General features: G+C 40.7%; 1 protein-coding gene across 5 annotated transcripts in view; it reads right to left on the minus strand.

Annotated features, from left to right (window-relative positions):
• Window positions 1-25,334, minus strand: part of kansl1l (KAT8 regulatory NSL complex subunit 1-like) — a 118,925-nt gene that overhangs the window by 9,645 nt on the left and 83,946 nt on the right. For all 5 annotated transcript variants that reach the window (XM_069934057.1, XM_069934058.1, XM_069934055.1 and 2 more), the window contains 7 exons: window positions 22,168-22,320; window positions 14,736-14,888; window positions 12,023-12,192; window positions 10,837-10,961; window positions 4,143-4,197; window positions 3,448-3,560; window positions 122-281 (listed from right to left, as the gene is read on the minus strand). In XM_069934057.1, coding sequence (XP_069790158.1) covers window positions 122-281; window positions 3,448-3,560; window positions 4,143-4,197; window positions 10,837-10,961; window positions 12,023-12,192; window positions 14,736-14,888; window positions 22,168-22,320 — 929 coding nt within the window. The remainder of the gene's footprint in view (window positions 1-121; window positions 282-3,447; window positions 3,561-4,142; window positions 4,198-10,836; window positions 10,962-12,022; window positions 12,193-14,735; window positions 14,889-22,167; window positions 22,321-25,334) is intronic.

A 25,334-nucleotide genomic window follows, 5' to 3' on the forward strand; every position in this document is an offset into this window, starting at 1 on the left:
CCCATTTATTTCCAGTGAAACCTGCACACCTCCACATTTACTGCAGTCAACCATTAGTTACACAGTACAGATGATGATACAAACATTACATTAATGGTCTATAAGAGTATCATTTTCTCACCTTTGCAGCAGGGTCTCCCTCTGTGTGTAAAACCTGCATCTCTTCATTATGTGCCAATTCAGAAAAGCAGCGTACTGAGTCGTAACGTTTTTCACTATCTGGAGGAGGTGGAAGGTGAGGATTCAAATGCTCGTCATTGTTCTTAATGAATGATGATAACCTGAAGGGAAATACTGAAGTGAAAAGCTGAATTCCTAACAATGAGAGGATTTTTAACATTGGAGGGAAATCCTAGCCATTTTCAGTGCAAGCTACTTTTTAATATTTATCAATTGAATATTGGGAATGAGTTTAACATTAAAATTATTAATGGCATGCTCCAAAGTAACAGGGTTAGCGATTCCCAGGAGTGGGAACAAACACCACCTTCCCAACTGATATTTTTCCACGACGACAAGTAAAAGGATACAATTACCCTAAGTTTTATTTACAATCATTCAAAACTAAAAGCATGTACGTCGGAAACATCTGCAGACTGAAGCACATAAAATCGAGTTGACTCTGCTGTTGTGTGACAGGCTGCAAAGCCTCACAATAACAACTGTAATCTGACTGATATTAGTCAAGGCATAGGAAGGCTTCCAACAGCAGTGTGCAGCGCAGGCCTGCTGACCTACACCACAACAATCTAACCTTCCCCTCCCTTACACAAGTCTTTTAAATCTCTATTGGACCACCCCCAGGCACTCAACACTCGATGTAAAAGAAAACTGGCCTCTGGCATCTCCCCTAAACCAGGATCATTGCAATGTTTACAAAACATTTGGATAGGTGCATGGATAGGAAAGGTTTAAAGCAGTGATTCTATGCCACAGGTGCTCTGTGATAAGGGATTACTTGAAGTGGTAAGTGAGTGGGGGGGAAGAAAAGGTTGAGAACCACTGTCTTAAACAAATGTCCTCTGATCTTTGCTACTGTCACCTTATCTTTGCCATTCATAATCTTAGATATCTGTATTAAGTCATCTTGCTTCAAAAGATATGTTCTCCAATCCAGGCAACATTCTGATCTCATCTACACCTGCTCTAAAGTCTCCACATTATTCTTGTAGTGAGGTGACCAGAGCAGAACACAATATCCAAGTGTAGTCTGATCAGTTTTATAGAGCTGCAACCTTCATAGCTCTTGAACTCAATCCCCAGCTAATTATGGCCAGCACCTCAGAATCCCTCTTCAACCTTGTCAAGAATGAAATAAGAGTAGTGTTTGGAGCACATTACAAGATAGGCCGAAGACAACATGGTTTCCTTAAGAGAAAATCTTGCTTGACAAACTTATTGGAATTTTATGAGGAAGTGAAAAGCCGGCTAGATAGGGGAAATGCAGTAGATATTGTGCATTTTTTGGCATTTAGCAAGGTGCCGCACATGAGACTACTTGACAAGAGTCCAAGTATAACAGAAAACACACTAAAGGTAGTATCTCAGTGGTGGAGATGTCGCCACGACTGATAAGTCGCGGCAACTCGGGTGACCAAAACATGGTTTGCGGTCTCACCAAGGCGATGTCTCTTTCAGTCGGGGCGACTGATGGAGACGTTGCGGAGATCTGCTGAAGACTGGAAAAAGTCTCCAGAAAAATCAAACCAGCAGAGACTCGAGTCGCCAGCAGATCTCCAGGCCAGTGAGATAGCCCCTTTACATGGGTAGAACACTGGCTGATTGGCAGGAAGCAGAGTCGAAATACAGGGATCATATTCTAGTTGGCTGCCTGTTACTGATGGTATGTTGTATGTTAATGATTTGGATTATGGAATCAATGACTTTCTGAATAAGCCTTCTATGGTCAAACACCTTACCAAATTTCAGATACACCACACCCACTGCCTTAGCTTCAATTTATTTTGCCATCTTGAAAACCAAAATTAAGCTTGTGAGGCATGACCTGCCTCTTACAAAGCTATGCCGACTATCCCTGAGAAGACTATGCACATCTCTCTAAATATTTCTGTCCCTAAGAATCCTCTCCAATACTTTTCTCACCACTAATACTCACTGGTCTATAATTTACGGTAAACACAGAGACTACATTTGCCATTCTCCAATCCTCCGATACGTCCTGTGGTCAGGAAGGACTCAAAGATGATTGACAGTGCCCCAGCAATCTCTTCCTTCGCCTCCTGTAAGTCACCTGGGATACATTCCATCCAGTCTCAGGGATTATCTATCTGAATATTTTAAAGAGGATCCAGCACTTCCTCTTTTTTAACCTCAACATGCTGTTCTACCCTGACCTCACTTTTTACCCAAGGTCCCTCTTCCCAGTGAACACTGAAGAAAAGTATTCATTTAGGAATAGACCTATACAGCACAGAAACAGGTCCTTCTGACCAAGTCACCAAACTGAGCTGGCCCTGTTTCTCCACAAATAGCCCATATCCATCCAAGTCTTTCCTATCCATACCCATCCAAATATTGGACTTGCTCTCCAACCTTCTTTCAATTGCATACCTCCCAGTGTGGAAAAAGTTGTCCCTCAGGTCCCTTTTCTATCTCTCCCCTCTTCCTCATAAACCTGCACCCCTGGGCTTTGAACACCCCTCCCCTTGAAAAAAAAGTCATACTCAGCTTCCTAAATTCCAGTGATAAAAGACCCAGCCTTTCCTCATGTCAAGCCCTCCAGGATTTAAAATGACCCTCCACAACTCCCATTCTGTATCCTCCACTGTAGCCAATTTAGCATTCTCTGTACATTGTCAAAAGTCTTGCCATGTCTATGTAGACCATATCCAGCACCCTTTCCTCATCAATTTTTTGATTACTGCATCAAAAAACACAATCAAATTCATCATCTGATGGATGAAGTTGAAAACTGGATGAGGAACCACTGTGATTTCAACGGAGGTGACTGGGTTTAATTGTATGTTCAGTTAACTGATGAGTCAGAGCAGTTGGCAGATGCTACTCCATTATGGGAAAGGAAAGAAACTAAGTGTTCCTACAGACCATTTAACAAGCACTGTAAAATAATCATGTACAGGAGAACAAGGGGCTTAGTGGTGCATTTCTGGACATTCACTGCCAAGGCTCACATGAAACTGGCCAACTGGTTGAAGGTACCAAGACTTGTAAAACCAGTAAGTTAAGAAATTTTACCAACTCATTATGAAAATAATTAGGTATAAACTGATAAATGTATTATGACAGATTAAAAAGTATGAATGACATTCTAATTGAACACTCAGCCCTTTTATATTACCAATACAAAATTCATAAAGAGACACTAAAGTTGAATTTGTTTGTTAAAATATGATTCTCCACACTCCACACCATTTGTTTCAATACTTGGGAGAGAGCGACACAATGGTGGTGGATTAGAACACCTGCCTGTTGCCCCTTCGATGACATCTGCTTTGCTCCCACAACAGCCACCTTGCCTGCTCCCTTACTTCGTGCTTTTTATGCCGTAAAGCAAACGCTTCATCTGAAGTGTCCTCCAACTGTAAGATAGACAATGACCGATAGAATTTAGCATCTTATTTCTAAGTAGATCCTATTAAAACACTTTTAGACATCAATCAAGCTAAACGTTTTGAAAACAGAAAATGTTGGCCAAGTCCAATGCTTATGGTAAGAAAGTCATGGTGCAACTTAAGAGTGTGCTGTGGCTGGGGAAGAGGTATTCCCATAGATACTGCTAGGACCATATCATCATTCTGTTTCCCACCCCTACCTACACTCATCATCTCAGCCCAAACTCGCATCCTCTTGCCTGTTGAGGGTATTTAATAAAGGTCAGAAGATTTGAAAAGTTGGTTTGCACTGGCCTGTGAGCCAGTACTTTTTTTAATTGTCAAATGGATTGCTTATCCATCATCAAATGATAGGAAACAAAATAAGATGTAGCAGTGAGCTGGAAACAAATTGAGAAGTGTGTCAGCACAAAACAAAATTGGTGCGTCAGATGAAAGCAATGAGTGGGTCAAATTGACAAGATAAATTTTAATATGCATGATTAATCATAGGGTTATTTCTAAACATCACAGTGTGAGTGCACAATCTGGTGTACACCTCAAACCTACCTCATTCTCTTGCAGGTGTTCTTTCTTGAGTGGTTGAAAGGCCATAATTCGCCAACTGTTGATGCAAAAGAAAACAGCTGATCAACTACATGGAAAACTGTAGTTCGTGATGCTTTTTCCAGCTCAGTGAAGAAACTTTCCAATAACCCACACTCTGGGTTATTCCCCCAATTTTTTTTCTATAAGTATGAATCCAACATAGGAAGTTACTATTAAAATTTAAATTTAGATATATAGCACAGTAACAGGCCATTTCGGCCCACGAGTCCATGCTGCCCAATTTACATCCAATTAATCTCCACCCCTGTTATGTTTCGAACAGTGGGAGAAAACTGGAGCCCCTGGGGAAAACCCACACAAACAAGGGGAGAATTACATAGCGTGGGATTTGAACCCAGGTCCCATTTGCTGACGATGTAAAGGGGTTCTAACCACTACACCAACTGTGCAGTCATACCAGCTCATTTACAAGATCCATGAACCAGTCTCATCTCACATTTCTCAGAATTGTATGTGATCTTTGACATTAAATTTGAATTTTGATTCTGTTCCCAGTTATTTTAAACCAGTATCCCTACCAATGGGATGTTTATCCCAGTCTTCCTTGAAAAATGACAATGTTGCAAATGCTGGAAAAATGAAGTAGAAAACACTGGGAACTTTAAGCAGGTCAGGGCATCATCATCAAACAGAAAGAATTTTGTTTCATGAATCTGTCACCAAAACTGCGAAAATTTTGAAATTAATATTTTTTAAGTTGCAGAGAAAGGCAGAGAGAAGAAAGGGATCGTTTGTGATGGGATGAAGAGCAAGAGAAACTAATGGAACATGTGTCAGCTGAGGGGGTTTTGTGAAGACCTGCTCTGCATCTCAGTTCCAACATGGATTTCCTCCTCATCCATCTCTTCAAAGAACATCTCCAGATATTAAAAGAATAGAAAATTGTTTTTCAGGAAATAGATTATTATCCTTTGAACAAATGAAAGATAAATACAATATAACTCAAGATACAGCACTGGCATATTACCAATTGAGATCCTACTTGAAGGATAAATTAGGAAGCAGTTTGAGTTTGCCAGAGGGAAGTAACTTTGAATATGTGATTACAGATACAATGATAATCAAAAGATTTATAACAAATATGTATATTAAACTGCAAGAAAAGGAGAATGAGGAAACAAATGGTAAAACTAAACAAAAATGGGAACAGGATTTAAATATAAAGATAAAAAAGGAAACATGGGAGAAGTTATGCTCTGGAACGATGAGAAATACAATAAATTTAATGCTGATAAGTGTGAGGTGCTTCATTTTGGTAAGAAGAATCAGAATAGGACATACGTGGTAAATGGGAGAGCATTGTGGAATACAGAAGAGCAGAAAGATTTAGGAGTAACGGTACATCGTTCCCTGAAGGTAGAAACTCACGTGAATAGGGTGGTGAAGAAGGCTTTTAGTATGCTGGCCTTTATCAATCATTGCATGGAATATAGGAGTTGGGAGGTGATGTTGAGATTGTATAAGACGTTGGTGCGGCCTAATTTGGAGTTCTGTGTGCTGTTCTGGTCGCCTAATTATAGGAAGGATATAAACAGAGTGGAGAGAGTGCAGAGAAGGTTTACCAGAATGTTACCTGGGTTTAAGCATCTAGAGTATAGGGAGAGATTGGACAGATTAGGTCTTTATTCTTTGGAGCGTAGAAGGTTGAGAGGGGATTTGATAGAAGTATTTAAGATTATAAAAGGGATAGACAGAGTGGATGTGGATAGACTATTTCCATTAAGAGGAGGAAAGATTAAAACAAGAGGACATGAGTTAAGAATTAAGGGGCAGAGGTTTAGAGGTAACATTAGGGGGAACTTCTTTACTCAGAGAGTGGTAGCCGTGTGGAATGATCTTCCGGGAGAAATAGTGGCGGCGGAGTCAATTGTATTATTTAAGAAAAGGTTGGACAGGTATATGGATGAGAAGAAGATGGAGGGTTATGGGCATTGTGCAGGGAGGTGGGACTAGAAAGGGGTGTTTGGTTCGGTGCGGACTAGAAGGGCCTAATGGCCTGTTTCCGTGCTGTAATTGTTATGTTATGTTATATCTGACACATCTTCAACACTTTCTATCGGCCAGTTCTGCCTTGATTTGTGTCATTTAGTCAGAACACTGACATTCCCTTTGTTTTCTCCATCAATGAGGCTGCTAAACAAGTTGGAACACATGGCATTATGGAAAATGTACTGGCATGGATAGAAGACTGGCTGACTGGTAGAAGGCAGAGTGGGAATAAAGGTGACCTTATCTAGCTGGCTGCCAGTGACCAGTGGTGTTCTGCAGGGATCGATGTTGGGTCCTCTATTCACAGTAATTTAACGATTTAGATGATGGAATTGATGGCCTTGTGGCCAAGAATATGAATGATACAAAGGTGGAGGGCAAGTTGTGTTGAGGAAGCAAGTAGTCTGCAGAGGGACTTGGACAGGTTGAGAAAATGGGCAAAGAAGCAACAGATGGAATACAGGGTTCCAAAGTGTATGGCCTCCACTTTGGTAGAAGGAATAAAGAAGTAGATTATTTTTTAAATGGAGAGAGAATTCAGAAAGTGGAGGTCCAAAGGGACTTGGGAGTCCTACTGTATGTAGGTTTCCCTGAAGGTTAACTTGCAGGTTGAGTCAGTGGTAAGGAAGGGAAATGCAATGGTAGCATTCATTTTGAGAAAACAAGAATATAAAAACAAGGTTGTCACGTTGAAGCTTTATAAGACATTATTAGTCAGACCACATTTAGAGTACAGCCTCTCCCCTACTCATGACATATGTGACTTACAACCATCCGTACATACGACCAAAAAAAAACTGTATACAGTATTTGTCACCAAACATAACTTCTATCATTCAGCCGACGGATCAAGGAGCGATCAGTGGAAATGTTACAGCATACTTGAGTGGATCAAGAATATCACAGCAGCATGGGAGGATGTGACTAAAAAATGCATGAATGGAATTTGGAAAAAATGTTTCAAACATTATGTATACACATTTAAAGGCTTCGATAAAGAGAATGCGTTTGATGAAATTAGAGAGAAAATTGTGAAACTCGCAAAAACCTGAATTAGAACTCGAAGTGGAAGAGTTATTAGATTTTGAATCAAAGGAATTGACCAATGAAGAGAAATAGAAGAAGAAAGATTTGTGGTGAAAGAGGAAAGAGGAAGAGAAAGAAAAGGAGAAGCCACAGAAGTGGTTCACTGTAAAGGGGTCGGCAAATGTGTTTTCACAAGTGAATAAAGCCCTTGTTGATTTGGAAAGCATGGACCAGAATGTCAAAAGATTCGTCAAGGTTGTTCGTCAAATTCAGGAAACTTTAAATTGGTATCATCAAATCAACGTGGGGAAAAAAGCAAACAATCCAAACAAATTTAAGCATATTCTTCAAACATGCGACTCCCCCCACAATCCCCTGCCCCTCAACCCACAGTCTTCATGACCCACAGCCAAGAACAAGAGTATTTATATATTGAATAGGATAAAAGAACCATTTCTGGAGATCTACGACCGCTGTCCCCAGTTATGGAGTGGTGCGCCCTGAAATCGGCCTGCGTGCATTTATTCCTGACACGGCCAAGTAAAGGGGATACAGCATTGGTTAAGGATCAGAAAGAAAAGTTCTAATAGAAAATTTTTTAAGTCTGGAGAGAACGCTGCAATGGAGTTCACAGTTGTTAGTGTTTAGACTATTGGTTTTTGAGGTATCTATTAAACTCTGAGATACACTAAACAGTTCTCATTGGCCACTCCCGGCCTGGGGCTCGGCTGCCAATGGTCAGGTTGTGCGGGCTGCCGGGGTTTGCCTGGCGACGGCGGCCTGTGTTCGGTGCTCGGGCAGCGGTGCGGGCAGGCCCGGTCTCGGCTGGCTGTCTCTCCCCGTGATGCGGCCGTTACCTCAGGCGGACTCAGGCAGGACCTCGGGCCTCCAGTTTACCTACCTCGGCTGCATCATTTCATCGGATGCAAGGATCGACAACAAGATAGACAACAGACTCGCCAAGGCAAATAGCGCCTTTGGAAGACTACACAAAAGAGTCTGGAAAAACAACCACCTGAAGAAACACACAAAGATCAGCGTGTTCAGAGCCGTTGTCATACCCACGCTCCTGTTCGGCTCCGAATCATGGGTCCTCTACCGGCATCACCTACGGCTCTTAGAACGCTTCCATCAGCGCTGTCTCCGCTCCATCCTCAACATTCATTGGAATGACTTCATCACCAACATCGACATACTTGAGCAGGCAGAGTCCGCAAGCATCGAATCCATGCTGCTGAAGACCCAACTGCGCTGGGCAGGTCATGTCTCCAGAATGGAGGACCATCGCCTTCCCAAGATCGTGTTATATGGCGAACTCTCCACTGGCCACCGAGACAGAGGTGCACCAAAGAAGAGGTACAAGGACTGCTTAAAGAAATCTCTTGGTGCCTGCCACATTGACCACCGCCAGTGGGCTGATATCGCCTCCAACCGTGCATCTTGGCGCCTCACAGTTCGGCGGGCAGCAACCTCCTTTGAAGAAGACCGCAGAGCCCACCTGACAAAAGACAAAGGAGGAAAAACCCAACACCCAACCCCAACCAACCAATTTTCCCTTGCAACCGCTGCAACCGTGTCTGCCTGTCCCGCATCGGACTTGCCAGTCACCAACAAGCCTGCAGCAGACGTGGACATACCTCTCCGTAAATCTTCGTCCGCGAAGGCAAGCCAAAGAAAAAAAAAGGATAAAAGGATGCTGTAGGAATACAACTTTTACATGCCATGCTAATATATCTCCGACTTGCATCTATTTTAAGATTCGACCGGTCAGTCAGAATGCAACTCGGATGTGTGTCAGGGAATGGCTGTAATGTGAGCAATTTTGAGCCCCATATCTAAGGAAGGATGTACTGAAGGGTCCAGAATGATCCCAGGGGTAAGATATATGGCTCATTGGAGTTTAGAAGAATGAAGAGTGGAATCTCATTGAAACATTCCAAATATTAAAACAACTAAATAGAGTGGATGTGGAGAAGACAAGCAATAGTGGGAGAGTCTACAACCAGAAAGCACAGACTAAGAATAAAAGAATGTCCTTTAGTATGGAGACGAGGAGAAATTTGTTCAGCCAGAGGATGGTAAATCTGTGGAATTCATTACAACATTATGAATGTGGAAGCCAAGTCATTGGGTATATATAAAGCAGAGATTGATAGGTTCTTGATTAGTAAGGGTGTCAAAGGTCATGGGGATAAGTCAGGAGAATAGGAGTGATGGTTAAAAAAAATACATCAGCTGGAACACAGAGGGCCTAATTCTGCTTCTACATCTTATGGCCAACAGTCTTTTCTCTGGAATTTAGAAAATTTGATTTCTAACCTTTCCTGGTGATGATATGAGAATTGTTCATCCACAGATGCTGTCCAACTGCAGAATTTCCAACATTCTCCATTTTATTAAAACTCTCCAGGATTTTGATTACTATGAAATCTTCCTTAAGCTTTGCTCTAAATAATGTGAATCTAAACGATCAAAACAATTAGACCCCAAATCTAATTTTCGTAGCAGATTGCAGAAGGCGGCCTGGATCACATTACACTCTGTGCCACATTCACATGTTTGTAAGCCACGCCAAATAACACTACACAGCCAAAATACCTCTGTAAGCTGTATATTCATGTCAAAGAGCCACATGTGGTTTGCGAGCCATGGTTTGACCAACCCTGGTCTAGGATAAAGGTGATGTCAAATGTTGACAATAATAATTAGAAAATTTAAATTCAATTAATACAATAAATTTTAAAAGGAGCTCATAGCTATGAAATTCATTGGGTTACCTATTTTGAGGCTAGTTATTCTAATGTGACTGCCAAATTTCTCTCAACTTCTCAACTGTTTCCTGCCTCGGGAATGCACCCACCATTTGATGAAACTTATTTATTTGTGAATATTAATCTTGGAATTGTAGTTCAGTTTTACTTGCTCTTGGTTTCTGGTCATCCTGAATTCAGGTTCTGGTATTTTATATTTTTTAAAGAGAATGCCAGCTTCCACTTCACAAATTAAATTCTGCACTTCCCAGCTTTGACTATCAGCCAATGACACACGGGATACACAACATTTAACAAGCAGCACTTGCAAATTAGTAGGAAAGTTGATTTAAACTTCCTGCACAGCCAAGGAGGTTCAGTGATATGCTTCTATCTTCACTGCAAAGATATAAAGCTTTTATGCAACTGCTCTGAATCATAATATTACACATTGACACTGCCCATAATAAAACTAAGAAAGAAAAGAACAATGGGTTATTGTAAAAATCTGGTCCAGAAATTTCTCTTCCTACTGAGTATGGTTATTTCTTTTATCATTCGTTGAAAATTGTGATCAAGAATAAAATTAATGAAAATCTTTAATGACTGTGCAAATGAATTGGAGTTGAACAATAATGCTCTTTACAATGCCCAGCTTCCTTATTGACCATTATTATTAAGTTGCATATGGTAGGTAATATTCTCTTATTTTTTTCATATTTAATTCTACTTCACAACATTAACCTAGGGTCCTTAGAAATCTGAAGTCAGAGACCATGTTCTGAATGCACAACTCTATAAACACTTGTGTGCTCCCTTAAAGCTGCTGCTCTTACAAAGAAAAATGTTCATGGGGGAAGAATCTGTACCTTGGTGTAATTATTTCCTTGTACTGGAGCTTCTCAATCTTGGAAGTGGCGACCAATGACATGGGCACTACGATGTTATCAATATCGTAACAACATTCACTCTGCTGCCTTTGACGTAAGGGAATCTGGAAGACACAATACATAGTCTTTTGTTATGAAGGCTTGAGATGGAGTCCACTCAATAACTTAAAGCAGAAATGTAAACAATGACTCCGGTTTTAGTATTAGAATTGAAAAATGTCCTGCCATTTTCTGATCTCCCAGATGTTTTCAGTTCTGTGGATACATGTGAACAGGATTAATTAAGGGTACCATTACATTGCACCTGTGAAACTAATATTCCAAGAAGTCTTTTGAATCTGTTTATATAAAACTATTTCACATCAGAGAAGCCAAAGGCCATCGATTCGCCATTACAGTAATCTCTGGAAATCATGAAGAGTGAGGAATGGGTTTCCATCTCATCACATGAGTCAAAACATTTTGTCATTTACTGTTTCAACACTAATGTATCAAGATGTACTTAGGATAGTGGGTGATGGGTTGGAAACCCATCATCACTCTTATGGCATCCAGAGATCACTGTATGAGTAAATCCATGGGCTTTACTTTCTCCGATGTGGATCCATTCAAGTAAAGCAACACCAAAGGCTTAGCTGACAGAGTGGGTTATGCAAATATCATAGTCACTGCAAACAGATTCAGAAAAATTCATACAACATCAAATTTCATGGGTTCGATGTAATTGCGCCCTCAATTAATCCCGTTCATGCGTACTCGTGTTACATTTTGAAGTTTATTAGTAGCTGGGTCCTTGATCGATATACAAATGAAGATAACCATCCAAAGCCATTCAACACCCTACTTCCCAGATGATATGAAAATAGTATTTTTAAACAAGGGGAAATTCAGACACTAATTTCATACAGTAGGAATAAATCAACACAATTACAAACTTTATCATAAAGAGGAAATGACAGTATCTGTCTGATGAAACCTCCTTCCACGCTGGCTGCTCTGAAATTACAGAACTAAGCATAACATTGACCACAGTAAATTACTTGTTATGTTCTTCCTCTCTCCCTCCACTACAGGGAACAATTCCATACGAACCCATTACAAACTGAACACCAGAGGTAGGTTTAGATTAATCTAATAAATGCTGAGCATGTCCATTTCATCTTACATCTTTCGACTGCGAAGGCGCTCTTTGGGACGGTGTTGATCTGGTTGTCCAGCTATCTGTTGGGCTGGAACACTGAGTTCGTTGAATAAGGTCTGATGTCTGCGTAATTTTCACTGAAGAACCAGGACATTCCTCAGAGTTCAGTAGAGCACAGTGTTTTTTATTTACAACTGAAATATAAAAATAAATTTGCTCAATTTTGTGGAGGACATAAAAAGTTGGCAAGATTCTACAAAGCAATTTAACAATTTAATCAATTTGGTTTCAGGAAGCACTATTCAAACCTTCGGTAATCTTCAGCCGTGATTTCTTTTGCTATTTAACCATTGGATCAAATTGGGAGGGCAATAAATGGTATAAAGCCTGCTGAAAGATCTGAACAAGACTGAAAGATTGGAATAACAATTTTGTTTGAGATGTTATGTATCTTGATAATTGCAAATGGACTGAGGGTCAAAATAATAAATGCAAAAAGTGGAAACTGTTCAAAGGAAAGAACATAAGAAAGGGATCGATGTGGGAATCCATAGTAGAAGATATCCATAAATTATTAGTGTGACCTGTATCATTGAAGATAAAAGTAAAACGGGTCTTCAGCAGATTAGCATTAGAATCACCAATTAATCTGCATTTTACAGATGTCAGCTCGTTCCACACTCTCACCTTTCTTTGAGTGAAGAAATTCCTCCAATGTTCCCCTTAAATATTTCACCTTCAACCCATGTTCTCTTGTCCTTGTCTCACCAAAACTCAGGCTTACATTTACTCTATCTACATCCCTCAAAATTTTGTACACCTCAACAAATCTCTAGGGAATAAAGTCCTAACCTATTCAACATTTCCCGATAATTCAGCTCAAGTCCCCGCAACATTCTTGTAAATTATCTCTGGATTCTTTTCAATCCTATTGATATCTTTCCTGTAGATAGGAGACCAAATCTGTACACAATACTGCAAATTTGGCCTCATCAATGTCTTATACAACTTCAACATAAAATCCTAACTCCTGTATTCAATAATACTGGAGAAACTCAACAGGTCAAACAGAATATAGCAAAGATAAAGATACATAACCAACATTTCGGGCTTGCACCCTTGATCACGTTGTAAGCAAAATGCAGGTAGGCACCTTTGACCTGCTGAGTTTCTCCAGCATTGCTTTTACTTCAATCACTATGAAGGCAGATTTTTGTGTTTTACTGCTCTATTCAATACTTTGATTTATAAAGGCCAATATACTTAAATCTTTCTTTACAACCCGATTACCTGTGCCTCAACTTCCATGGAATTATGTACCTACATTCCCAGATCCTTCTGTTCTATTGCACTCGTTTACTGTGTAAGTCTTACCCTGGTCCGTCATTCCCAAATGTAACACTTCACACTCGTCCACATTAAATTCCACCTGCCATTTCCAGTCCATTTTTCCAGTTGGTCCAGATCCCACTGCAAGCTTTGTCCACTACACCCCACAGAATTCATGCGTTATCTGTAAATTTGCTGCTCCAATTTACCACATTATTATCCAGATGTTAGCGAACTTTAAATAAATATTCATATAAAGATCCCCTAACAATGGTGTGAGGCTTAATAAAATATATTTGTGTGATGGTAAGGAAAATGTGTAAAATTCCTTTCTCTTCCTTGAACGTCAAGAGATTCTTTACATCAGGATATAGACAGGATGCAGAGATGGGTGGAGAAGAGAAGATGGAGTTCATCCAGATAAGAGTGAGGTGAAGCATTTTGGAAGGATAAACCAGAAGGCTGAGTCCAGGGTTAATGGTAGGTTACTTAAGAATGTGGATGAACAGAGGGACCTACCTCGGTGTCCAAATCCATGCATCCCTCAAGGTTACCACACAGGTTGATAGGATAATTAAGAAGGCTTATGGGATGTTGGGTTTCATTAATAGGAGATTAAGTTCAAGAGTAGAGAAGTCATGTTGCAACTCTACAAATCTCTGGTGAGACCACACTTAAGAGTATTGTGTTCAGTTCTGGTCACCTCATTATAGGAAGGATGTGGAAGCAATGGAGAGGGTGCAGAGGAGATTTACCAGGATGTTGGCAGGATTGGAAAATAAGTCTTATGAGACAAGGTTAGCAGATTTTTCTCTTTGGAGTGTAGAAGGATGAGAGAAGGTCTACAAGATTTCCCAGGGCAGGAAGACGTATACAAAGTGAAGTTTATGGGAGACATCAGAGGTAAGTTTGTTTTATACACAAGAGTTGAGAGTGCCTAGAATGCCTTGCCAGGGATGATGGAGGAGGCTGAGACATTAGGGGCATTTACAAAATGTTTAGACAGACACATGGATAGAATAAAAATAGAGGGTTATGGGGTAGGGAGGGTTTCATACTTTTTTTTTAAAGGAATATATGGGTCTGCACCTGTGTACAGGGAATGTGAAAAGATGGCTCTCACTTAGTGCTGAGCAAAAGTGTAAATCAACATTTCTCTATGGCTTGCATAGAGAAAGAGAGAGACAACAGAAAGCAAATCTAATTTTTTTTTCAAGCATCTGTTATTGTAAATAGCACTAAGTACTGTTAATTGGTTGGGGGAAATGTCACTCCCTCATTGTAGATTTGTAATTTAGGGAGGGTAGCTGATCATGTCAATTTGGGAGTTAGACCATCACTTGTGAACTCAATACATAATTCTGTAACATCTCCAGAGTGGATCCCAAGAAACAAGGGTCCTCCTCACCAGTAGTTTTTTCATTTGAATGCCTTCTTTTCCTTAATTCTCTGAGGGACTTCCTTGTTGCTTCTGCTGGTGTATGTAGCTCAGGGATAGAAGATGACTGGTTCCAGTGCTGCCCCAGTACCTCTGCACAGTGTTCTTTGTTAACTTTGCACCCTGAAGATTAATTCAACATAGATAAAGATTTTAGATTTGCATTAAAAGATAAGAAGCTATGACTTAAAATAAAATGACAAACTTTGCTGGCTGAAGTAATTTTACCATTCATTCTGAAATCTGTCTATTTTAAGTGCACACTCTTTGAAGATATCAACAGAGAGCTCAGCTCAGGCCTTCGGCCCATGAGTCTGTGCCGTACGTGATGTCCAACTCAAACTCTGCTGCATGCTAAAATAGGGGCGCTTCCAGAGTCACTGTAATGGCAGCACTGCCACAGACCTGTGGGGCAGCGAGGAGTAGAGATACAGCGCTCCCACAGGGTCCAACTGCCAGATCAACTGCCGCCAGCTCCGCACAGGTTATGAACGGCCTGTTAAAGGAGCCGATGGTAGTTTTATTTAAAATCCCGCGACCACAGGGTCTGCACCCCAGGTGGCAGCACCTCTGATTGGCAGCAGCCACAAGGAGTTGCAGATTCCAGAGGACTGGCACAAGGCATCGGAAAATGGGGAGACCATCCCTTGTCTAAGAAGGAGAAGCAGAAGAGACAACCCACGGGGACGTTGATCACAGCAGCGGACCAGTGAGGGGGTTCTGCGACTGAAAGATCCTCGCATGCAGCAGGCTGCTGGTGACTCTAGGCGGGGAACCCACAGAGGTTGTGGGCTGCTGGAGACTGCCGTTGGGAGACTCGCGCTGGGCTGCAGACTGCTGGAGACTGGCTCGAAACTGAGTAAAGGGGTACCAGGTATTGGAAACGGGAGGAGAGGGGATGCCAAAGACGCTGAAGGGTTCCTGACTGTGTCAGAGGTTCGGATCTGGAGCTCGGGTTGCCAATGGTTTGGACTGGACTCTGTGTGGCAGCAGAGGCTGTGGAAGTGCTGGAGGCAAATCTACGGACACTCAGTGACTCTGGGGAGGGGGATCTCTCTTTTGGTTCTCTTTCTCTGACTGTAAGAGGCAATTTCTGCCAATGGTGAATCTGTCTGCCTCACAGCAGGCAAAAGCAATTTCATGTAATACAACACTGTTTTATTACAGTGACAATAAATTTAATAGCTATCCTTCCATCTCCTCGTGTTCTGTTCATGTTATCAAATAAAATACATTTTAAAACTTCCTGCCATAGTTCATTTGTCTCTTCCTCATCTCATACCCTCCTGGAGACATACATCTTGGATTTAATGTCAGAGTACATGACATCACATACAACCCTGAGAATCTTTATCCTGCGGGCGAGGTAGAATTACCACTTATTGGTACTGCAAAAAACTGTACTCAATGTACACATAAAGAAATAAAAAATTAAACAAATACAGAGAAAAAAATCAGTATAGTTACTAAAATTAACAGTGCTGTTTACACATTCAATTCTGGGTGCAATCTTGGTTTTGAGATACAGTGTTCGTGGCTGACATAACAGGGGAAACATGCTTGGCAGTTGCACTGCACAAGTTCTCAGAACACTTCTTGATCCTCCATGAGTCTAGAGGTCCAGTACTAAAAGCTATCAACTCCATTCTTGTTACAATACAGTGGAGTTCTCTGTCAGGTCTTCCTAATAGATATCAATCAACGCTCTATATCAGAGGGCTGTCATGGTTAGATGAGCTATTCAACAATGAGGACATAATCGTTACTATGTGGAATACTGCTGGTGAAGACTGCATCTATGGCCCAGCTCCAAATGTTCCATAAGATTTAGGAGTAGAAACAGGTAATTCAGCCAATCGAGTCTGCCCCACCATTAGATAATGAAATTATCCATTTTCCCACTCAGTCCCATTGCCTGGCCTTTTCCCCATAACCTTTGATGCCCTGGCTAATCAAGAATCTTTGTCTTAAATATACCCAACGACATGAGCTCCACAACCACCCTTTAGTTGCATCAGTGTTCTAAGCGGATGCCCTTCAATCTTGAAGCTGGGCCCTCCTGTCCTTGAATCACCCACCGTGGGAAACGACCTTTTTACAATTATACTGTCCGCTCCTTTCAACATTCGATATGCTTCAAAGAGATCCACCCCCCCACCCTCCTACATTCCAATGAGAACAGACCAAGAGCCGTCAAATGCTCATCATATAACCCTTTCATTCCCGGAATCAATCTTTAAACCCTCTCCAGCATCAGAACATCCTATCTTAAATGTGGAGCTCAAAATTCCCTGTGAGGTCTCACCTGTGCCTTACAAAGCCTTAAAATCACATCCCTGCTCTCCCTGTTTCCTCAACACTGCCTGCTCTTCCCTCCTTTGTATGATCTGTAAACTTGGCCACAAAGCCATTCAATCCATAATCTAAATCATTAAAAATAGGTTAAAAAGTGTCCCCAACTCCAACCCCTGTGAAACACCACTATCAACCGACAGCCAACCAGAATATGACCCCCTGCATTCTGACTGCTTCCTGCCAATCAGTCAATGCTCTACCCACCCTAATATATTTCCTGTTATACCATGGGCACTGATCTTGTTTAAGTACCCCCATGGTAGCATATTGTCAAATGTCTTGAAAATCCAAATACTGAAATCCACTGCATTTCCCCATCTCGCCTGCTTGTCACTTCTTCAAAGAATTCCTTAGGTCTGTCAAACAAAATTTTCCCTTAAGGAAACTGTGCTAGCTTTGTCGCATCTTGTCATGTGCCTCCAAGTATTCCATAACCTCATCCTTGGCAATTAACTCCAACTTCTTCCCAACCATTGATGTCAGGCTACCGATCTATAATTATCCTTTCTGCTGCATTCTTTCCTTCTTGAATAGTGGGTGATGTTTGCAATTTTTCAGTCTATTGACTCCTGAAAGATGATTACCAAATTCTCCACTACTTCTTTCAGAACCTGAGGGTGTAATCCATCTGGTCTGGGAAACTTATCTGTCCTTAGACCATTACACTTTCTGAGCACCTTCTCCCTTGAATCAATAACAGCATTCATCTCCCTTCCCTGATACCCTTTGACATCTGGCACATAGCTAATGTCTTCCACAGACTGATGTAAAATACTCATTTGGTTCTTCTGCCACCTCTTGTCTCCAGTATCATTTTCTAGTGGTCCTATATCTACTCTCGCCTCTCTTTTACTCTTAATGTACTTGAAGTGTCCTCTGATATTATTTGCCAGCCTACTTTCATACTTCATCTTTTCCCTTCTTATGAGTATTTGTGTAACTTTCTGCAAGTTTTTGAAAACTTTCCAATCCTCTAATCTTCCCTCTAATGTTTGTTTCTTTGCATGCCCCTTTTTTTGCTTTTACGTTGGCTTTGACTTCCTTTGTCAGCCACAGTGACATTTTTCCATTTGAATATTTCCTCTTTTTTATTATGCATTTATCCTGAACCTTCCTCATTTCTTGCACAAACTCCATCCATTGCTGCTCTGTCGTCTTCTTGATTAATGCCCCCTTCCAATCTTCTTTGGGCAGTTCCTCTCAAGTTATACCTCACCAGCAGCAATTGAGAGATGCATAAGCAGATAGGTTCAATTTAACACAACATTTATTTATTAAATTAATAATTATAGAATTACCTCAATAAACTCTACATTAATAACAGATATTTATAAGGTGTATGAGGGGGGAAAAAAACACACAGTCCAATCCAAGCTCAAAATGCCCCAAAAGAAAACTCCCAGAACAAAACCTCATCAGTCACGTCAAGTTTGTTAGTCAAAAAGGAACAGCTGGCAGAGTCTGGTCTCCAGGCTTGGGTTTCCAGTTTGGTTGCACGCTGGTCTTTTAGTTGGATGTGGAGACAGATGGCCGTGATCACTGTAGACTTACAACTTTCCTGAATTTTGAAAATGACAACAATCACCTTTCATTTCTTCGTACGGGAATTTTCACCCAGTGACCTCCTAGTCACTACATGAGGTTCACACCTCATGGTTAACAAGTGACTTTCTGTCACACAAGCCTTCCCCTCTAAACACCCTGTCTTGGGTCATCAAGTGACTCCTGTCACACAAATTCCTCCTCTTGGAAGGGGACTGGGGAAGCCCAGGTCAGGGACACTCACTCTGGCTATCAGAGCAGTGCAAAGTGCTGTCAGGACAACAGTGCTAGCATCCACAGACAAAGTAGCTCAGTCTTTTTATTTTGACCATCCCTACCTTGTGGCACCAGGAGTAATCCAGATGTTACCACCTCTTCAGCCTCTTTCATAACTCGTTAAACTTACTCAAGAGAGCAGTAATGGTGAGTCACCTTGAATGTATTCACACAACAATAGCTTAGTAGGTACTCCCACAGATACATGATTTTAACTTAGTAATGTTGAAATTATGTTGGGCTTTTGGTAAGATCACAGCTGGAGCTCCATGCAGCTTTGGCCTCCGTACTTGCCATAAATGGAATTCAGCAAGGTTCACCAGATGGATTCTCAGGATGATGCCAGCACACCAAGGAGCAGTTAAGTAGGCAGGTATTGGAAAGGTGTAAAAATAAAAGGGTTGCTGTCATGGGAGACTTCAAGTCCCCTAATATTGATGGATTCCTCCTTGGTCAGATGGGGCAGGATTTGTCAGGTGTGTCCAAGAAGGATTCCTGACACAGGATGTGGACAGGCCATTGACAGAAAAGGCCGCACTATATCTAGGGCTGGATAGTGAACCAGGTCTGATGACAGATCTCTTGGTGGGCAAGCATTTCTGTGATAGTGACTAAAACTCTCAGATCTTTAGCATTGCCATGGACAAGGATAGGAGCAGATAATATAGGAAAGTGTGTATTTGGCATAGGGTTAATTATGATAGTATTTGATAGGAGCTTTGGAGCGCTCACTGGTAATAAATGTTCTCTGAGAACAACAGAAATGTTGTCATTTAGGGGCCATATGCAAGGGATTCTGGATATGTGTGGTATGATAAAGGAACTATGGTTGACAAGAGACATGGTACATGGGACAGTTTTTCAAGAGGAAGAGCCAGGAAAGAGCTTAGGAAAGGACAGGAGAACTAGAAGGGGTCATGAGAAGGCCTTGGAATGTTGGATTAAGGAAAGCCCCAAAAAGTTCTGGATGCAAGTGACAGGAAGTTGAGAGAACAATTCACAGATAAAGGTGTAAAGTTGTGCCTGCAGGTAGAAAAGGCAGGGGAGGTCCTTGAATACTTTGGTTCAATGTTCACTAGGGAGAGGGACCTTAATGAATGTAAGGTCAGCATAGAACAGGCAAATGTGCTGGATCATGTCATGGTTAAGAAAGAGGTAGCATTGGAGTTTCTGAAAAACATTAGTATAGAATGGCCTCCGGGGTCAGATGGATTCACCCAGGTGACGACAGAAAGCAAGGGAAGAGATTGCTGAGATGTTGCCGATGTGTCCTCCCTGACCATAGCAGTGGTACTAGAGAACTGGATGGCATAACAGAAGATGGCAAATATTTCGCTGTTCAAGAAGGTTAACAGGGTAACCCTGGGAATTATATATCAGTGAGTCTCATTGGAGAGGATTCTTAGGAACAGAATTTACGGGCATTTGGAGAAGCATCATCTTAGGGAAGAGTCAGCATGGCTTTGTCAGGAGATGGTCGTGCCTCACTAACCTAATTGAGTTTTTCAAGGTAATAAAATAAATTTTAGTAAGGCTTTTGACAAGGTAGCTCATGGCAGATTCATTCAGATGTCATAATGCATGGGATCCATGGAAACCTAGCTAAGTAGATTTGGAATTGGCTTGCCCACAGAAAGCAGAGGGTTATACTAGATGGCGTGTATTACACCTGGAGGTTGGTGACTCATGGTGTTCCATCGGGATCCGTTCTGGAACCACTACTCTTTGTGATTTTTATAAAAGAGTTGCATGAGGAAGTGGAGGAGTGTGAGTAAATTTACAAATGACACAAAGGTGGAAGTAATGTAGGTAGTGTAGAGAATAGTGTAGGTTACAATGGGATAGAGACAGGATGCAGAGGTGGGCAGAGAAGTGCCAGACAGAGTTCAATCCAGAAAAGTGTGGTGTTATACACTTTGCAAGATCCAACTTGAATAGGTGGTTAATGGCAGGATTCTTTGCAGTGTGGAGGAACAGTGAGATCTTGTGGTCCAGATCCAAGGATGCTGCACAGGTTGATAGGGTGGTTAAGGCAGCAAATGGTTAACTTCATTAGTCAGGGAGTTGAAATCAGAAGTTGCAAAGTAATGTTGCAGCTTTATATTTTGTTCAAATCTGTTCATCACGTTAAAGGAAGAATGTAAGAATGTAGAAGCTTTGGAGACAGTGCAGAGGAGATTTACCAGGATGCTGCCAGGAATAGAGAACATGTATTATGAGAAAAGTTTGAGCGAGTTAGGGCTTTTCTCTTTGGCAGATGGGAGGCAACTTAATAGAGGTGTATAGGATTATGAGAGGTATAATTCGAGTGACAGCCAGCAGCATTTTCCCAGGACAGCAATGGCAATACCAGAGGACATTTGCTTCAGGTGAATGTTTAGGGATATGTCAGAGGTAGTTTTGTTTTTAAAAAAAAGTGCTTGAAACATACTGCCGGGGATGGTGAGAGAGACTGATGCAATAGGGGCATTTAAAAGATTCTCTGGATGGAGAGTTGTTGGCTGTGAGGGAGGAAAAGGTTAAATTGATCATGGAAATTTTATATAGGCCAGCTGAAGGGCTTGTTCTCTGCTGTTTTATGACAGAAGTTAGGATGACTTTGTCAATGGCCTATCAGGATGTTGCGGATTTCCCCAAAGAAAAAGAGGTAATTCTCCCATAAAATGTGACAAAATCATGTTTTCCAAAACCAATGTTCCAGATTCTGAGGAAATTATTTTGACTAATAAATGCAGTTAGTTGTCTAATAATAATAAAATGCACAGTCCTGACAACATTTTGTTAATTTACAAGGCTATTCAAAATAATTACTTTTGGATTTTAATCAAATGTGTTATAGCCTGCACAGAATATTTCCAGTTGACTAATAATGTTAAAATATTGGAAGATCAAGGAGTGCTGATGCAAGGTGAATTGCTTAAAAGTTTGTAAAGCATGAACAAGCAGTGCAAATATTCAGGTGCAGTTCCCAAAAGTTCTGGAGAAACTCAGCAGGTCATGGAGCATCCATAGAAAGCAGAAGGCAGTTGATGTTTCAGGCCCTTCTCCTGAAGAAGGTCTCAGGCATGAATCAACTGCTTCATGCTTTCTATGGATGCCAAGTTACCTGCTGTGTTTCTCCAGCACCTTTGTGTGCTGCACTAGACCTCAGCATCTGCAGATTTCTTGTTTACCAGCTATCACAAAAATGATTCTCTCGCAAGTAAAAAAAAAATTAGTTACTACTTACCAAATGAATCTAAAATATCCTCATGTGGATGCCTTTTACATAAAGTATTGTTTGTTAAGGAACCCTTTATATTATTCATTTCTGGTGGAAAGGATTGATTGTTCCATTCTTCCTCATTCAATAAAGTTTGAAAGTGGAGAATAAGAGGCACATCTACATAAAAAAAAGTTACATCTTTAGCTCCAAATTAGTACCAGGTGGAAACTACACACAAACTTTCTCCTTTTTTTATTTAGACATACAGCACGGTAACAGGCCATTTCGGCCTATGAGTCTGTGCTGCTCAATTTATCCCCAATTAACCCACACCTCCAGTACGATTCGAACAGTGGGAGGAAACTGGAGCCTCCGGAAAAAATCCACACAGTCACGGGGTGAATGTACAAACTCCTTACAGACAGCACGAGATTTGAACCCTGGTCCAGTCCCAATCGCTGGCACTGTAAAGGGGTTGCGCTAACCGCTACACCAACCGTGCCCCCCTTTTGAAGTCTATAATTTTTCCACATGTGCATTCATTACTTAAAGCTTTTGGAAAAATAATGGGACAAATAAAGCAAAATTCGAACAATTGCAGTAGTACATAGTGTTATGCTAATATTGATTTTAGACTCCAATTCAAATGCACTGTATGGTTAAATGGAGAGATATTCATTTCTTACATACTTTTACCTTTGTATAACGAACAAAGGCCTTTAAGGCAATTACTAACCATAGAAAATATAGAAAATTGAAGTAGTCATTCATCTATTCCGCCATTCAATTTGATTATTCCTGATCACCCAAATTCTGTATCTTGTTCAAACCTTCTTGGCTTATTCCTTGATCACTCCAGCCATAGAAACAGAACCTTAACTCCTTCTTGAATCTATTTAATGATGCGGCTTTTGCTAGTTCAGTTTTCAAGAATTCCACAAGTTCACCACATTCTTCATCCTAGTCTTAAATGGATTGCTCCATATCCTTGGGCTGTGATATGTGGACTTCTGTTTTCTGACATTAGGAACATCTTTACTACATCTAGTTTGTCCAGTCCTATCAGGTTTCTATGATATATATCCCTATCTTTATTAAATTTTAGCCAGTATAAGCCTAATTGACTTAAGCTCTCTTCATCCATTAGATATGGCATCCCAGGAATCAGTGTGGTGAACCTTTGCTGAATTCCCTCACAGCAACAATATCCATCCTTCAATAAAGAGACTAAAACTCTAAGCAGTGTTCAATCAAGGTGTATATGTACTGCCATTATATAGTAAGACAGTAATTGACCAACTGCACAAACCCAGTGAGGCCCCTAACTCCTGTATTGAAATCTTCTTGCTATGAAAGCCAACATACTACTTGTCTATAAAACACAGAAATACTGGAGAAACTCAGAAGGTTTTGCAGCATCCATAAGAGGTAAAGATATATAAGTAACATCTCTACAATCACAGCATCTGCAGACTTCCATGTTTCACCTCATACTTGTCTATGTGTTTCCTCCTGTACTGTTAGGTCTGCTTTGTTCATGAATGAGTGAGACAAACACCAGGCTGAGTCGAAATCAGGGTTCTTTGTTCTTTATTACCGGATTGTAACACTTGCGACTAACAAAGTTAGTCGGAGAATGCATTCTGCCGTTATCAGCAGAATGGTGATTTTTTATACCCTTGGATACATGCTTAGAACATCATCATATCATTACTTGTCCAATGACTAAAACTGTTGCTATCCTTTCCCTGCTAGCTTCCTGCCTCTCAATCCATCAATGTCTCTCTTATCTTGTAAGTACAAGGATGCATTCTGTTACTCCTTAGTACTGGGTGACTCCTTCTCCGGTCCCATCTCATGATGTTTTACCTAACAGTACCTGTATGCTTACTTTCTTTGACTATTGCAGGATATCCAGCTCTTGGTCCATCACTTCCTTTACTAATCTTTTCTGTTTAGCTATAAATGATTTCCTGTTAATATCACATGATGCTGCATTAACAATTTATTTGCATGCTCCTTCAACCTATCAAAATCACATTAGAACTTTTCCACATCCTTATCAAGGCCATTTTCCCACCCTGCTTTAGCCATTCACAAATCGAAGAAATTGCACGTAGGACCCTCATCAAAATTACTAGCGCAATTCTCGTAAACAGCTGGAATCATTGTTCCAATCCCTTTGGTAGTCCACTAGTCACTGCCATTTAGTCAAAGATTCCCTGTTGGACAACTGGTTCTCCATTCACATCATTACCTTTCCCCCACCCAATCCCACGTACTTTTGATTGCTACCTGTTTATGTAGGACCTAGTCAACAGCTTTCTGAAAGTCCAAATATATCACATCCTCAGGTTCTTCTTCATGAAATTTCAGTAAATTAATGAAGAATCATTTCTCTTTCACAAATCTATAATGATATTGTCCGGCCTGGAAAATCTTTTTCAACGTTTTTATATTGTATAATGGATTCTAGAATTTTTCTGACTAAAGTAGGGTATAATACTTGCACTTTTTATAACCAAAGGCAAACTAGCAAACAAAATTATGTGTTTAGAGATAGCAAATTACTAATTCTATCACATTTATCTGACTGGTTCATATTAATAACCTTAGATGTACCTTGTCTGAAGTGTGATTTTAATTCTAGGCTACTTGTGAAGTTAGATCAATGTAGCATGAAGAGATAGAAAAAAAAATTGGAACACCTTTACTCCAGAGTTTAATTTCTATTTCTGGGTTACTGGTTAACACACTGCCTTAATTAATGCTTTTAAAAAAGATGGAAAAAGCTCAGAACTTTAAGAGAACCCAGGAACAATAATTCAAATGATTGTACTCTTGTACTCAATGCCAGAGCTAATGAATGCAAGCATACCATACATCTTTTTCACCATCCTGACTACCCATGTCACCTTTCATACTGTTTTACTAATCTACAACACTTCCACAGCACTGCCATTCACTGTGTACGTCCTGCCCTGGTTCAACTTTCCAAAATGCATCAGTTTGCGTCCAAGTTAAATTCCATATGCTGTTCCTCGCCCCACTTTCCCCATTTAATAATAAGCTAGTGTACCCTTAGATAACTTTACTGCCCACTGTGCAACCAATTCTGGTGTCATCTATAAACTTACTAATCATGCCAGGTACATCTTATCCAATTGATAAAGGGGACCAAGCACCTATCT

This window comes from Narcine bancroftii, chromosome 4, assembly GCF_036971445.1.
Source record: "Narcine bancroftii isolate sNarBan1 chromosome 4, sNarBan1.hap1, whole genome shotgun sequence".
Taxonomy (NCBI): domain Eukaryota; kingdom Metazoa; phylum Chordata; class Chondrichthyes; order Torpediniformes; family Narcinidae; genus Narcine; species Narcine bancroftii.